General features: G+C 46.1%; 1 protein-coding gene across 5 annotated transcripts in view; it reads left to right on the forward strand.

The window, feature by feature from the left end:
* TMEM63B (transmembrane protein 63B) overlaps positions 1 to 12,508 on the forward strand; it is a 76,537-nt gene that overhangs the window by 48,929 nt on the left and 15,100 nt on the right. For all 5 annotated transcript variants that reach the window (XM_081000134.1, XM_081000136.1, XM_081000137.1 and 2 more), the window contains 10 exons: positions 921 to 1,011; positions 2,220 to 2,257; positions 3,111 to 3,253; positions 6,077 to 6,128; positions 6,329 to 6,437; positions 7,756 to 7,826; positions 8,628 to 8,708; positions 10,506 to 10,629; positions 11,345 to 11,478; positions 12,141 to 12,278. In XM_081000134.1, the coding sequence (XP_080856260.1) occupies positions 921 to 1,011; positions 2,220 to 2,257; positions 3,111 to 3,253; positions 6,077 to 6,128; positions 6,329 to 6,437; positions 7,756 to 7,826; positions 8,628 to 8,708; positions 10,506 to 10,629; positions 11,345 to 11,478; positions 12,141 to 12,278 (981 nt within the window). The remainder of the gene's footprint in view (positions 1 to 920; positions 1,012 to 2,219; positions 2,258 to 3,110; positions 3,254 to 6,076; positions 6,129 to 6,328; positions 6,438 to 7,755; positions 7,827 to 8,627; positions 8,709 to 10,505; positions 10,630 to 11,344; positions 11,479 to 12,140; positions 12,279 to 12,508) is intronic.

Here is a 12,508-nt window from a genome sequence, read left to right on the forward strand (position 1 = left end):
CAGTAACCTGTCAAAGACCACGAGGATATATTTGGTTATTTGTATTTTAAATATTATCCCTCCTTTCTAGAGCCCATGTATCATTTCATAAGCTGCCTTTCCCCCTCAAAAATGGCCATATCTTTTCTGCTGTAAGCACATGGATTGGGCTGTTGCCGCAGGATTAAGCTCTGTGTTGGAAATTGGAATTCATGAGCAGAGCTGCATGTATATTGCAATTCCATAGGAGTGCAGAACGTAACATCTGGCATTGGGCACACACCTCAGCTGACTGGAAATATTTCAGTTTTTAACAATGCTCCTAGCTGTTAGAGCTGCTGAGACATGCTCAAAAGAATACGGACAATGCCTCCTGAAATCTCCAAGGTGGCTGAATGAGAAGCCAGCAGTTGAGGACTAGATTTCTTTTGCCTGGTCTTTGCCTTACTCCATGAGTAGCAAAAGCGTAGCAAAAGCAAAGAAAAAAGAGGGGGGAAAGCTTTAGAATGCAGAATAAATGAAAGTGCATGTAATTTTATGTGAATTGAGAGCATCTATACAGGATAAAGACTTAAGATTTTTCTTGACGCAGCGCTTTGATTGGGTGCAGAGTACGCACATCCCTGCTTATGAAGCAGCCCTGGAAGTGCATTGCAGACGCCCATGTCTGGACCTAAACCTCTAAGGCTGCTTCTGTGGAGCCCAGCATCTTGGCTCTTGTGATGGAGAGGTTTGCATTGGATCAGAGTAAAGGGAAAGAGAGGGGCAATCTCTGCTAATGGCTTTTTTCTCTCTTGCCTTTTCTCTCTCTGGACTCTCTGGAAGTTTTCTCTTCATCTTGCCTGGGGCAAACTGGCTTGCGTTAACTACTCTGGTGGCCTTCTGGTTTTCTCAGCCTCTTCCCAGGCCCTGATTAACTGTCCCCTCTGTTGCAATTCCAGTGTGGCGTCCGCCTTGCATTCTGACAGCCATGACCGCTACGAGCGCCTCACTTCCGTCTCCAGCTCTGTGGACTTTGACCAAAGAGACAATGTGAGTGGCAGGCAAAAGGAATCCAGGGTTTTCCCAGCAGCGCTCTGCAATTAAGCCCTTGCATCACGGAAAATGGGAAATGAAGGGATGGTGATGCTCCTTGCTCAATTTCAATGTGCACAGTGATGATCGATAGTGGGGATGTGGTGTGAGCAAAGCCCCCTAATGTTATTGATCACGTAGGGCAAGTGCATGACATGCCACATAGCAGGGGCAATTTCCACTCTAGTTGGGTCTCAGGAGGGAAGACGTAACATTTGCAGCAGGAGTAGCACCCTCTGTGGCTGTAATTTAATTAACAAAAATGGGTGTTGCAATGTGCTGCACAGTTAGTGTGATGTGTTATTTCATAGAACTGTAGAGTTGTCGGGTGGGGGGGGCGGGGATAGCCAACATTTAAGGAGTCAGTATCTAAGGTTGTCAAGTAGCTTCTAATGAAGGCAAGGTGTTTGAGCCTTCACAATATTCAGAGCTGGGACCTAGAAGAGCTTCAGCTTCTATCAAAATTTTGGATAACAACAATATTAGAGAGCTGGCATTTCCCAGCCCAAGGGCTCTTCCTGGGATTGCATGTCAGCAGGTATGGCCCGAGGCAAAAAGTAGGTTGGACTTTTACAGCTGGGATAGCTCAGTTGGTAAGCATGATACTCTTAATCTCAGGGTTGTGGGTTTGAGCCCCACCTTGGGCAAAAGATTCCTGTATTGCAGGGGATTGGACTAGATTACCTGGGTAGTCCCTTTCAACTCAACAATTCTGTGATTTGTACGATAGGCTCACAAAATTCAAAGCTTAAACACCTATTCCTTTCTAGACAAGCATGAAGCATTGTTGCAGTACAAGGCATGTTCCACCCATCAAAAGCACTTGAGGGGAGGGTGCAGAGCAGGGCCAGCAAGGGGTATCCTAGGCAGAGCCCTGAGGGGCAGATAAAGAAGCCTAGGGGGCCACATGCAAGCCTGAGGTCCCGCACCATAACCTACAATGACTTGTAGTGATTATATGGTGAGTTTGTCCATGTGGGCTTGTTTGTAACCTTACATGTCTTAGAACTGATCTGGCCGTTGCCTTGTTTCAGTTCTTCCATCTTGGTAGGAGAAGCTGGTAGATCTGAGGTTGTAGGGGCCTCTGTACTAGTTGAGAAAAAGTACCAAAGTGGGATAAAGCGAAAGAACTCTGATTAACTTGGGCTTGTTTTGTCTCCGCACAGGGCTTCTGCTCCTGGCTGACGGCAATCTTCAGGATAAAGTAAGTTCTCCCATCTCCATACAGAAGGTCTCCCCTTCTCGTTCTTGCATCCATCACCAGCCGTCAGAAGGAGCAACATGGCAGAAGTCCTGACACTGCAGGGTCATATCACTGTCATAGTTCATTGTTAGACCAGGGGCTCTTTAGAATCGAGAGCAGGGATGGGGAACCTGATGCCCTCCAGTGCTTGTTGGGCTCCGGCTCCCCTTAGCTGCAGCCACCCTGGCCAGTGGGGTGATGGAAGCTGTAGTCCAGTAACATGTAGACAGCCATCTCTGAGCCAAAGGTCCCCAGCCAAGAATAAGGATCCTCTGTTGCTCAAGATGAAAACAGATTTAGTCCTCAGGCTCTCCTGGATTAATTAAGATGGCAGGACCTGAATCCTCAGTATATAGACTGAGAGCACTGGTGGGAAACAGAGCTGATAATAATTCTGCTGCCAAACATGAATGTTCTGTGACCCAGGGGAGCTAGAAGCAGAAGGGTAGAAATAGAGGCTAGTGAAATTTGACAGCATTTGGGCAGGGGAGGGGGGGGTCAGCAGTGCGCTCTAAACATTAGGAAGAACTTCCTGACAGTAAGAGCTGTTTGACAGTGGAATTTGCTGCCAAGGAGTGTGGTGGAGTCTCCTTCTTTGGAGGTCTTTAAGCAGAGGCTTGAAAACCATATGTCAGGAGTGCTCTGATGGTGTTTCCTGCTTGGCAGGGGGTTGGACTCGATGGCCCTTGTGGTCTCTTCCAACTCTATGATTCTATGATTCTATGATTCTATGAAATGTTGACTGCGCATCACACCTTGCCCCCACGATTCCTCTAGGTAGCCAGCAGCTCACCCCCTTTCTGTTCCTTCCCAGGGATGATGAGATCCGGGAGAAGTGTGGGGCCGATGCAGTCCATTACCTCTCCTTCCAGCGGCACATCATTGGTCTGCTGGTGGCTGTGGGCGTCCTCTCTGTGGGCATCGTTCTGCCAGTGAACTTCTCAGGGGACCTGCTAGGTAAGCGGAGAGGCGGCTTCTTACCATTCCTGCTGGGAAAGTATTAGACAATCTCACTCAGTGCTGGGAGGGACCTGCTCATCCTGGTGCTGGCTAAAGAGAGTAGTGGTGATTCAGACACAGGTGCATGCCTTTCTACCTCAAATAGCTCACCATGATGCAGGAAGGCCCCTTGGGAGTACTAAAAGGAAGCAGGAGGAGAAATAATCAATACTAACAGTAATTTCAACCTGAGCTTTCTAGCTCTTCATCACTGAGCTTTAGGACTGAGTGAGCTGCAATCTCTACATCTATCCCCAAACCTGGATGGTACAGCCTGAAAAGGAGGATATTTTACCTCCCGGCTCTAAGTGGGAAATTGGGATCAGGGGGTGCCCATCCGATAGCATACATCTTTCTACCCTAATTGCACCATTTACCCAATTAGGAGACTTTTTGGCAGTCAGCCTGGCTGTGCTCATCTGCCCGGCTTAAAGAATCATTCAAGGGATTATTTGGAATGGAGGAAATGCTTTCTTCCCAATCTTGGTTTAACTTCCCCAAGAATCCTTTTAGCATTGAAGCAGACAAAACACATGAAAGCTTATAGCATCCCTCACAATTACTAGCCCCCGCCCGCATTTATTGACCTCTTAAGCTCCAGAGAGTTTAGACCACCTAGCAGATGAAATAATCCTGAAGATGGGTGGGAAATTAGGGCCAATGGATGGGCTCCCCTGACCCCAACTGACCTCTGCCCCCTTTAGGTCCTCAGCTAAAGGGAAGCAAGGGACAGACTATTTTCCACTCTTCAGCCTAAGACTGTACCAGCACTCTACCCTCTTGTTGCCAAGTTCCTTCATGTAGGCCTCATTTGGTCTTCCATTTTGAACCAATATTTTTCTAGAAATCTAGAGGTTAATTGACAAAGCACAGTGTTTTACATAAGGGGGATTTCTGTCTAACTCTGCTTGTCTGTCAGAAGGTTCTGCCACTGCCTTGACTAAATAGTGTAGTCATGTACTCAGAAGTAAGCCCTATTGCATTCACCAGGCCTTACGCTCAGGTAAGCGTGTATAGGATTGCAGCGTAAAGTCTATCCTCCCTCCCAGACAGCTAGTCAAACACCATGCTGTTTTGAGTTTAGACTTCGTTAATGTTACCAGCATAGGGTGTCGGTCTTTCAGAAGCCTTAAACTACCAGCTTACAACCTAAAGCTCAGTAATGCAGTTCAACAAAGCATATAGCTACAATTAGTTTGATGGTGGGTTCAGTTTTTATTTCGTACTACAGTAATTTTTTAAAAACAAACAAACAGGATAATGTTTGGGTTTGTTTTCTGGTTTATAATAGAGTTATACCTCTAATAATACATTATTCTCAAAATATAAAATATAGACTAAGATAAACAACATTAAGTTCCCAAGTCTTACCAGCTCTTGTTTAAGTTGCTGCCATCTTGGAGGTACAAGCAAGAGAGCTTCAGATGGTAGGATGCTCATACATTCAAACATCATATCATCTTATACAGTTTTGTAAAATCACATGAAGATGTTAACTGCTCCATAAATTTGGCACACAATCTGAACTATCCAATTGTTTCTTGAGATTAAAATATATAAAAGAATACCCCTCCTTACTAAATTATTATTCCTAAATTATTCCTAAGCAAAAAGTCCCATATATTTCTATTAGATAAGGTCAATCCTAAATTTATTAATTCACTTTTGGCAAGTCTTAACTCAGATTTTTAACCATAAAATTACGGTAATACGTGACCTTTTGCAACCATCCTTGTCGTGACAAGCATACACTTAAGTTTACAATGTTTACAATTTTCTTACATGAAATTATTGACCCTTTACATTGATTATTATATATTGACCATTAACAAAACTTTAAGTACATGTTAATAGATTGGCCATCTGACTGGCCTAATTCCCCTCTGACCTGAGTCACAGGGTTTTGACACAGCATTCTTTTTATAGAAATGATACCGATCATTTGGTGAATTAAGTAAGTTACCAGAATTCATTATAGCCCTTTGCTCTGTGGGCAGCAGCCTCCAGGAAATGCCAGAGATGCATTTGGGATGAGATGAATTTCATTTATATTCTGCCAGAGCCCTGGGACATTTATAGTAATGGCTCACCCCATTGTGCAGATTCAAACCGCCAACCTTCTGATCGGCAAGCCCAAGAGGCTCCGTGGTTTAGACCATAGCGCCACCCACATCCCAGCTTCTGCCAACCTAGCAGTTCAAAAGCATGCCAGTGCAAGTAGATAAATAGGTACCGCTGTGGCAGGAAGGTAAATGGCGTTTCCGTGCACTCTGGTTTCTGTCACGGTGTTCCATTGTGCCAGAAGCAGTTTAGTCATGCTGGCCACATGACCCAGAAGGCTGTCTCTGGACAAACGCTGGCTCTCTTGGCCTGAAAGCGAGATGAGCGCCAAACCCCATAGTTGGCTTTGACTGGACTTAACCATCCAGAGTTCCTTTACCTTTCCTTATAGTAATGGCACTGAAGTTTTTCATGGTATTCATCCTTTACAATAAACCATGAGGTACTTGGATGAAATGGTTAAGGTTGGAAGTTGAATCTCTGGAGCTCAAACAGAAGTAAATGAATAGTCACTAAATGAAGAAAGATTGAGCGTCAGCAAAAGAGCATGGAGAATTTCAAAGTCTCCCATTACAGAAGGCATTGGGCTGTTTGCCTCATCATCTAATCCAAGCCACTTTGAGTCTCTCCGATAAAAGCAGAGCAATTTTGTTCCAGCAGCTTGATGCCTTCTCATTGCATTGTACCCAATTCATGATTCTTTACTTGTTTTCTTGCCAGAGAACAACCCCTACAGCTTTGGGAGAACAACTATTGCTAACTTGAAATCTGGGTAAGTATGATATTGGGGTGCCATCAAGGAACCGTATTTTCCAAAAAGGAGGAGGAGGAGGAGGAAATAGTCATATTATTGAAGGGGAATGTTATCTGGGAAGCTTGTGGTTTAGCACTGGGATAAATGGGCTTTCCCAAAATGCAGAAGATACATTCAAGCAGAGATAAGTATTGGGCATTTCCTTTCCCTTGTGACAGGAATAACCTGTTATGGCTGCACACGTCCTTTGCCTTCCTGTACCTGTTGCTGACTGTGTACAGCATGCGCCGGCACACCTCCAAGATGCGCTACAAGGAGGATGATTTGGTAAGTCCAAACTGGCATCCAGCTAGACTTGGTCAGCTGGAGCAAGCAACCTACTTAATTGGGTGATGTCCTACAGTAGGTCATGGCCACTGCATTTCCTGCTTCTCTGATTTTTAAGCTTCTCTTTTTCATGCTCCTTTTGCATTTGTGATATCTGTTTACTTGTTTCAAGCATGTGAGTTTGGGGAGCTTTCCTTAGTACCGTTTCTAATAGTTCGGGTTTTTTAAAAATACGTTGTTCTGACCTTCTTTCAGTTATTATTTTGCCATTAAATGAGATCCCGTTCTCTTCAAACACACCCTTTCCTACCTCCCTGGTGCCAACCCAGACATTATTATCATTTATTATTTACATGATGCCATCAGGAATAAAAACGTTCAGATATTAGCTTTGAAGAATTTAAAATCTAAAATTCAACTCAGCAGGGACAATGGAGGAATGAGATAGAGGGGAAAACAGGAAGACGAGGAATCTGTTTTATTTATTTAGAATTGCTTCTATTCTACTCTTCTTTCCTAATGAGATCAGAGTGGCATATAATTAAAAAACAGTAACAGAATATGTAAAATAACAAACAACATTGTTCTCCTAGCAGTGCAACAATAAAACTGCTAGCACATTTGCAAAGCTAAGCAGTGTCCAGTATGGTTTCAAATTGGATTGGGGGCTGCGTGTTGAGATTCCCGCATTGCAGGGGGTTGGACTAGATGACCCGCAGAATCCCTTCCAACTCTACAATTCTATGACTAAACGTAAAGCAGCCAAAATATCCACTATTACAAAGAAAAGTTCCCTGATATGCAAACAGTGAAGTAATATGACTCTCCCAGGAGAGGGAATTCCAAGGGTTGGGAGGGTGACACAGAAAAGGCCCTATTGAGCAATGTATTATTATGGATAGCTGATTGGGAAATGAGAGGGACCTCTGTGGAAGAGCTCAGTTCTTGAGCAGGAGTATGTGGGGAAAGGCAGTCCCGGTCCCAATTCATTTAGGCCAGGAAATGGATAGGCAGCCAGTGTATTTGGTAAAAAGGAGAGTATCACGAGCCCTATGTATGACCCCCATGAAAAGCCTAGCTGCCATATTCTGAACAGACTGAAGTTTCCAAATGGTCTTATGAGCTTATGAACAATGATAAGACGTATTCCATTTCTGCTTCTCCATTTCACTTGATTTGAGAGCAGGGTACATTTAACATAAATGCATAACACATAAATCCCACAAACTGATACTTCACTTGGGCATAGTCTCCATTTCCTGCTTCAGCTGTGAAAGACCTCAGATCTAACGTTCTCTTTGCCTCTTGTCTGCTCCAGGTGAAGCGAACTCTCTTCATTAACGGAATCTCAAAGTATGCCGAACCTGAAAAGATCAGAAAGCATTTTGAGTGAGTCTTGTTCCCTGGATCCTTTAATTCTTAGCTCAACCCTCCTCTGACAAAGAAAAAAAATATATAAATCAGCCAGTTTTTCTTTGGATAATTTTTTAACCCAACACCGTACCTTTGTATGCCTTAGATCAGGGCTAGCCAATGGAGTTCCCTCCAGCTGTTGTTTGCTGCAGCTCCCATCTACCTTGAGCAACACATGGGTCAGTCCCAAAACACCTGGAGGGCTGAGTTTGCATATGCCTGCCTTAGATGGACATGGTGTCACCCTAGGACAGGGGATGCATTCACTTCTGGGCAAGCTTACAGGGTTCACATGCTAGAAATGGGCAGGGCTTCTAGACATACATCCATGTCCCTCTCTGTCCTCCATCCAGGCATGCAAGAGGCATTATTATCAGCTAGGCAAAAGCATTCGTGGAAGGTGCATGGCAAGGCCAATGAGGGGGGTGACCTGAGGAGAAGGGAAGTGCCTGGGAGTGGGGGGGGGGAGAAGTGTGACCTGGAGAGAATTCGGAGGGCCACATTTGGCTCCTGGTCCTGCAGTTCCACACCCTCTGCCCTAGGTGGTTGCTACACTTCTTAACAAGAATGATGGGCACTTATTTCTTTCAGTCCCCCCACCCCCGCTTGCTCCTACAGAGCTTCAGCATGCAGCTGAATCAAAAGCTGAAGAAGCCTTCCTTTTCAGAGTCAAATGTGCCGTTTCAAGCCTGTTCCTTGAATAGGAACTCAACCAGGTTTTGCCGACCCTGCAGGTTTCTAATAAGCTCCTGCATTGTTGTTTTTTCCTGACTGCAGGGAAGCCTATGCCAACTGCACGGTACTGGAGGCACGCCCCTGCTATGATGTGGCCCGGCTGATGTTTCTTGATGCAGAGAGGTACAGTCTGGGATTCGTAAGGAATGGGGGCTTTTAAACCTGATGTGAGCAAGAAGAGGGCGGGGTGTGTGTGTGTGAGAGAGAGAGAGAGAGAGAGAGAGAGAAAGAGAGAGAGAGAGAGAGAGAAATGCGCAGTTTGGCCCGCAGTGAGGTTGCTTATGCAGCAGCAAGCCACATCCAGTTCTAGCACCGCTGTTCCCAAACCCAGGATCTCAACAGTACAGTGGTGCCTCGCAAGACGAAATTAATCCGTTCCGCGAGTGTCTTCGTCTAGCGGTTTTTTCGTCTTGAGAAGCAACCCTATTAGCGGCTTAACGGATTAGCGCTATTAGCGGTTTAGCGGCTATTAAAGGCGTATCAGCTTAGCGGATTAGCTGCTAAAAGGCTATTAAAGGCTTAGTGGCTTAGATAAAGGGGGGGGGGAGCGGAAAAAAAATCTCAAGACTCGCAAGACATTTTCGTCTTGCGAAGCAAGCCCATAGGGAAATTCGTCCTGCGAAGCAACTCAAAAACGGAAAACCCTTTCGTCTAGCGGGTTTTCCGTCTTGCGAGGCATTCGTCTTGCGGGGCACCACTGTAGTGGGAGAGGGTACAGTTCAGAGGTGAGGGCAGGCGAAGCCAAGCTGAAAAAAACAGGAAGTAAGGGAGCACATGATGAGAGGTAGCATGGGAGGGGGCTACAGCAGGCATAAACAAACTCTGGCCCTCCAGGTGTTTGGGACTACAGTTCCCATCATCCCTGACCACTGGTCCTGTTAGCTAGGGATGGTGGGAATTGTAGTCCCAAACATCTGGAGGGCCAGAGTTTGCCTATGCCTGGGCTACAGGTTAGAAATCATTGACTGAATCCCATACAGAGAACCCAGTAATGAAGTGTCGGTAAAGCTCTGCGTGGAGTAGCCCTTGGGCAAAATGGGACAGGAAAAAAACTGCGTGGCTCTTCCCTGAACTGTTTCCAACTGAGCTTACAAGGTTTCGGTAACTTTTAAGAACTGGTGCCTGAGTCTGCTTTTCTCCTTCTCCCTCCTCCTCCCTTTTTCCTTTTGTGTTATGCTTTTTAGATCATAGTTCTGAGGGCAGGGACAGTCTTTTATTTTCACCATCATCTTCAAGCTGCTCTACAGGGTACAAATGCTTCAAATAAATACTGTGAGACCATATGCTTGCTTACCTATCTTTTTCGATCTTACCAGCTAGACCTTGCAACCCCACCTATGAGACAGGAGGGCCTTATTAATTGCCTTGTGCCAGTAAAGGCTGAACTGCTTTTCCAGCCATAACAAAGAGACTCTGTGGCAAAGCAGAGGTTGCATCTCATCCAGTGCCACAAACAGTTTTTCCCTGTATCTGGATGTCTTAATCCAGATACTCCTGTTTTGAGGAGAGTGGAATTCCCTCCTGTTAAATACCTGTTGCCTTTTCGGTGCTTCCTGAAGACCTTCCTCTTTCAACAAACCTTTTAAGTTGAGATCCTTGACCCGGGCCACATCTGTATTGGAACTGCTTTAACTGTTTTCATATGTCAAATTGTTTTGAATGTTTGTATTGTTTTATATAGGGAACTGTTTTTTAACTGATTTTACACCTGTTTTATGGTTGTAGCTGTTTTGTTTGTCTTACAATTGCATATTTTATTGCTGCAACCCCCACTGGGAAGGGAGGGAGGGGTGGTGAATATACTGCAGGACTCAGTTGTGCAGAAGACCCAATGCACACTTACTTTCTTTCACACCCCACTTTGCCTGCTTTGTCTTGCTAGCTTCTCTGAGCTTCTTCCCCTGCATTCTTCTGTTTCAGGAAAAAAGCAGAGCGTGGAAAGATCTACTTCACCAACTTGCAGTCCAAGGAGAACACACCTTCCATGATCAATCCCAAGCCCTGTGGCCATCTCTGCTGTTGTGCCATCAAAGGCTGCGAAGAGGTGCAGAGGGGGGAGCAGGGAAATGCAGGGGACTGAGGGGTCCCTGCATAAGGGAGGGGGGTTCTTGAAGGCCACAGGTTCTTCCTAGTTCAGGTCTACCATCTAGCCCTACACTAACAGAGCAAACTAAAACCCATTTTTGCCAGGATGCCGGGGTGGATGGCTAGATTGGGCAGAAGTGTTGCTCTCCCCAGCCCTGCCAGCCTCTGCCTAGAGAGTAACACCAGCATCACTCCTACAGTTCAGAGTTTGGCGCTCCACCTGCTGAGTGGATGGCAGCAGTGGATAGCCCTGGAATGGGGTGTTCTTGGGCCACAGGGAGGAGCTGGGTCAGCCTCAGATCTCTTGAACCCTGAGCCAGCCCCACAACTATCACATTAGGTTCAATTGCTGGGCCATTTCCAGGCTGGCACAGTGCTCTGCCTGTCCCTCACCCTTACCTTCTGATCCAGCATGCTTGGCAGGGCTACAGATGACCCTGCTGCTCCAGGTAACAGCTGGGGTTAAGACTGAACCCCAGTGTTTTATCATACAAGAGCCTGTGAAACCAAAATATCAAGATGACCAGTTGGTTCCCACTCACAGCCACTGATCCTGAATAAATTGTAATTCAGTACCACTGTGTGTTGGGCTAACATGCCATAAGTTAGCCCATTGTTTGAGGTGACGATGGGGCTGCAGGGCTTGTGTTCTCACCTTGTGCATGGTTGCCTAGGTGGAAGCCATGGAGTATTACACCAAACTGGAGGAGAAACTGAAGGAGGACTACAAGAAGGAAAAGGAAAAGGTGAACGAGAAGCCGTTGGGCATGGCCTTTGTCACTTTCCACAACGAGGCCATTACAGCCATGTGAGTGCCGGGAGCACAGGGTGATGGGGGAAAATCATTTTGATGGCTGGGAAGGAGGGAGGGAGGGAGAACATTTCCCAGAAAAAGGCAACTTGGGTGTCGTTTTGAACCAAGACGGTGGATGGATACTTCTAAAACTCTATTAATTTTAAGCACTTACTTCAAAACTGCAATGATTTTTTGGTTTCTTAGAACTGCTGTCAGACAGATAGGCAGACAGGCAGACAGGCAGAACCAACCAACCAACCAACCAACTAACTATCATTTTCTAAAACTCCAGTCATGTTCTCCTTTTGCCTGTCTTCTTCAAAAACAGAGTTTTAGTTGTGACAAGTAAAGCAGCTGAGTGAGGCAATAGCTACTGCCACATTGCAGAGACTTGAGAAGGCCTCTGGTCCTCCTCCAAGGAAGCTTCTTCTGTCCTCCCCTCCTCCTCCTCCTCCTCCTCCTCCTCCTCTTCTTCTTCTCCTTTTCTTCTACTAGCCACAATGGCTATGTTCTGTCAGAGCTCTCATGCCTCTGAATCTCGGCTGCTAGGAATCACAGGTGGGCAGGCTGCTCTTGGGCTCTGCTTGGCCACTGTGAGAACAGGATGCTGGGCTATAGATTGTGCCACTGATCCAGCAGACTTGCCTTACGTTCTGATGTTCTTCTTCCTCCAGAATCCTTAAGGACTTCAACGTGTGCAAGTGCCAGGGCTGCAAGTGCCGTGGGGAACCCAAGGCCTCATCCTGCAGCGAGTCCCTCCATGTCTCCAACTGGGCAGTCTCGTATGCGCCTGACCCTCAGAACATTTACTGGTAAACAAAATGGTGCCTCTCTGTGGCCTAAATTAGGAATTCGCCATCCTGGCACCATGCTTTGTGCAGGACTCTTTCTGGACTGCATGGATGCCAGAGCGAGAGATGCTTCTCCATAGGCTTGTTGTTAAGGTAGCTATTGGTAGCAGAGTGTTTTTAAAGGGGATGCAGCCACATGAGGACTGGAGGCCACAAGGTTTTCCAAAAGCCCCTCCGGTCCAATGTCTCCA

Source organism: Podarcis pityusensis, assembly GCF_964106645.2.
Source record: "Podarcis pityusensis genome assembly, chromosome: 3".
NCBI classification, from domain to species: domain Eukaryota; kingdom Metazoa; phylum Chordata; class Lepidosauria; order Squamata; family Lacertidae; genus Podarcis; species Podarcis pityusensis.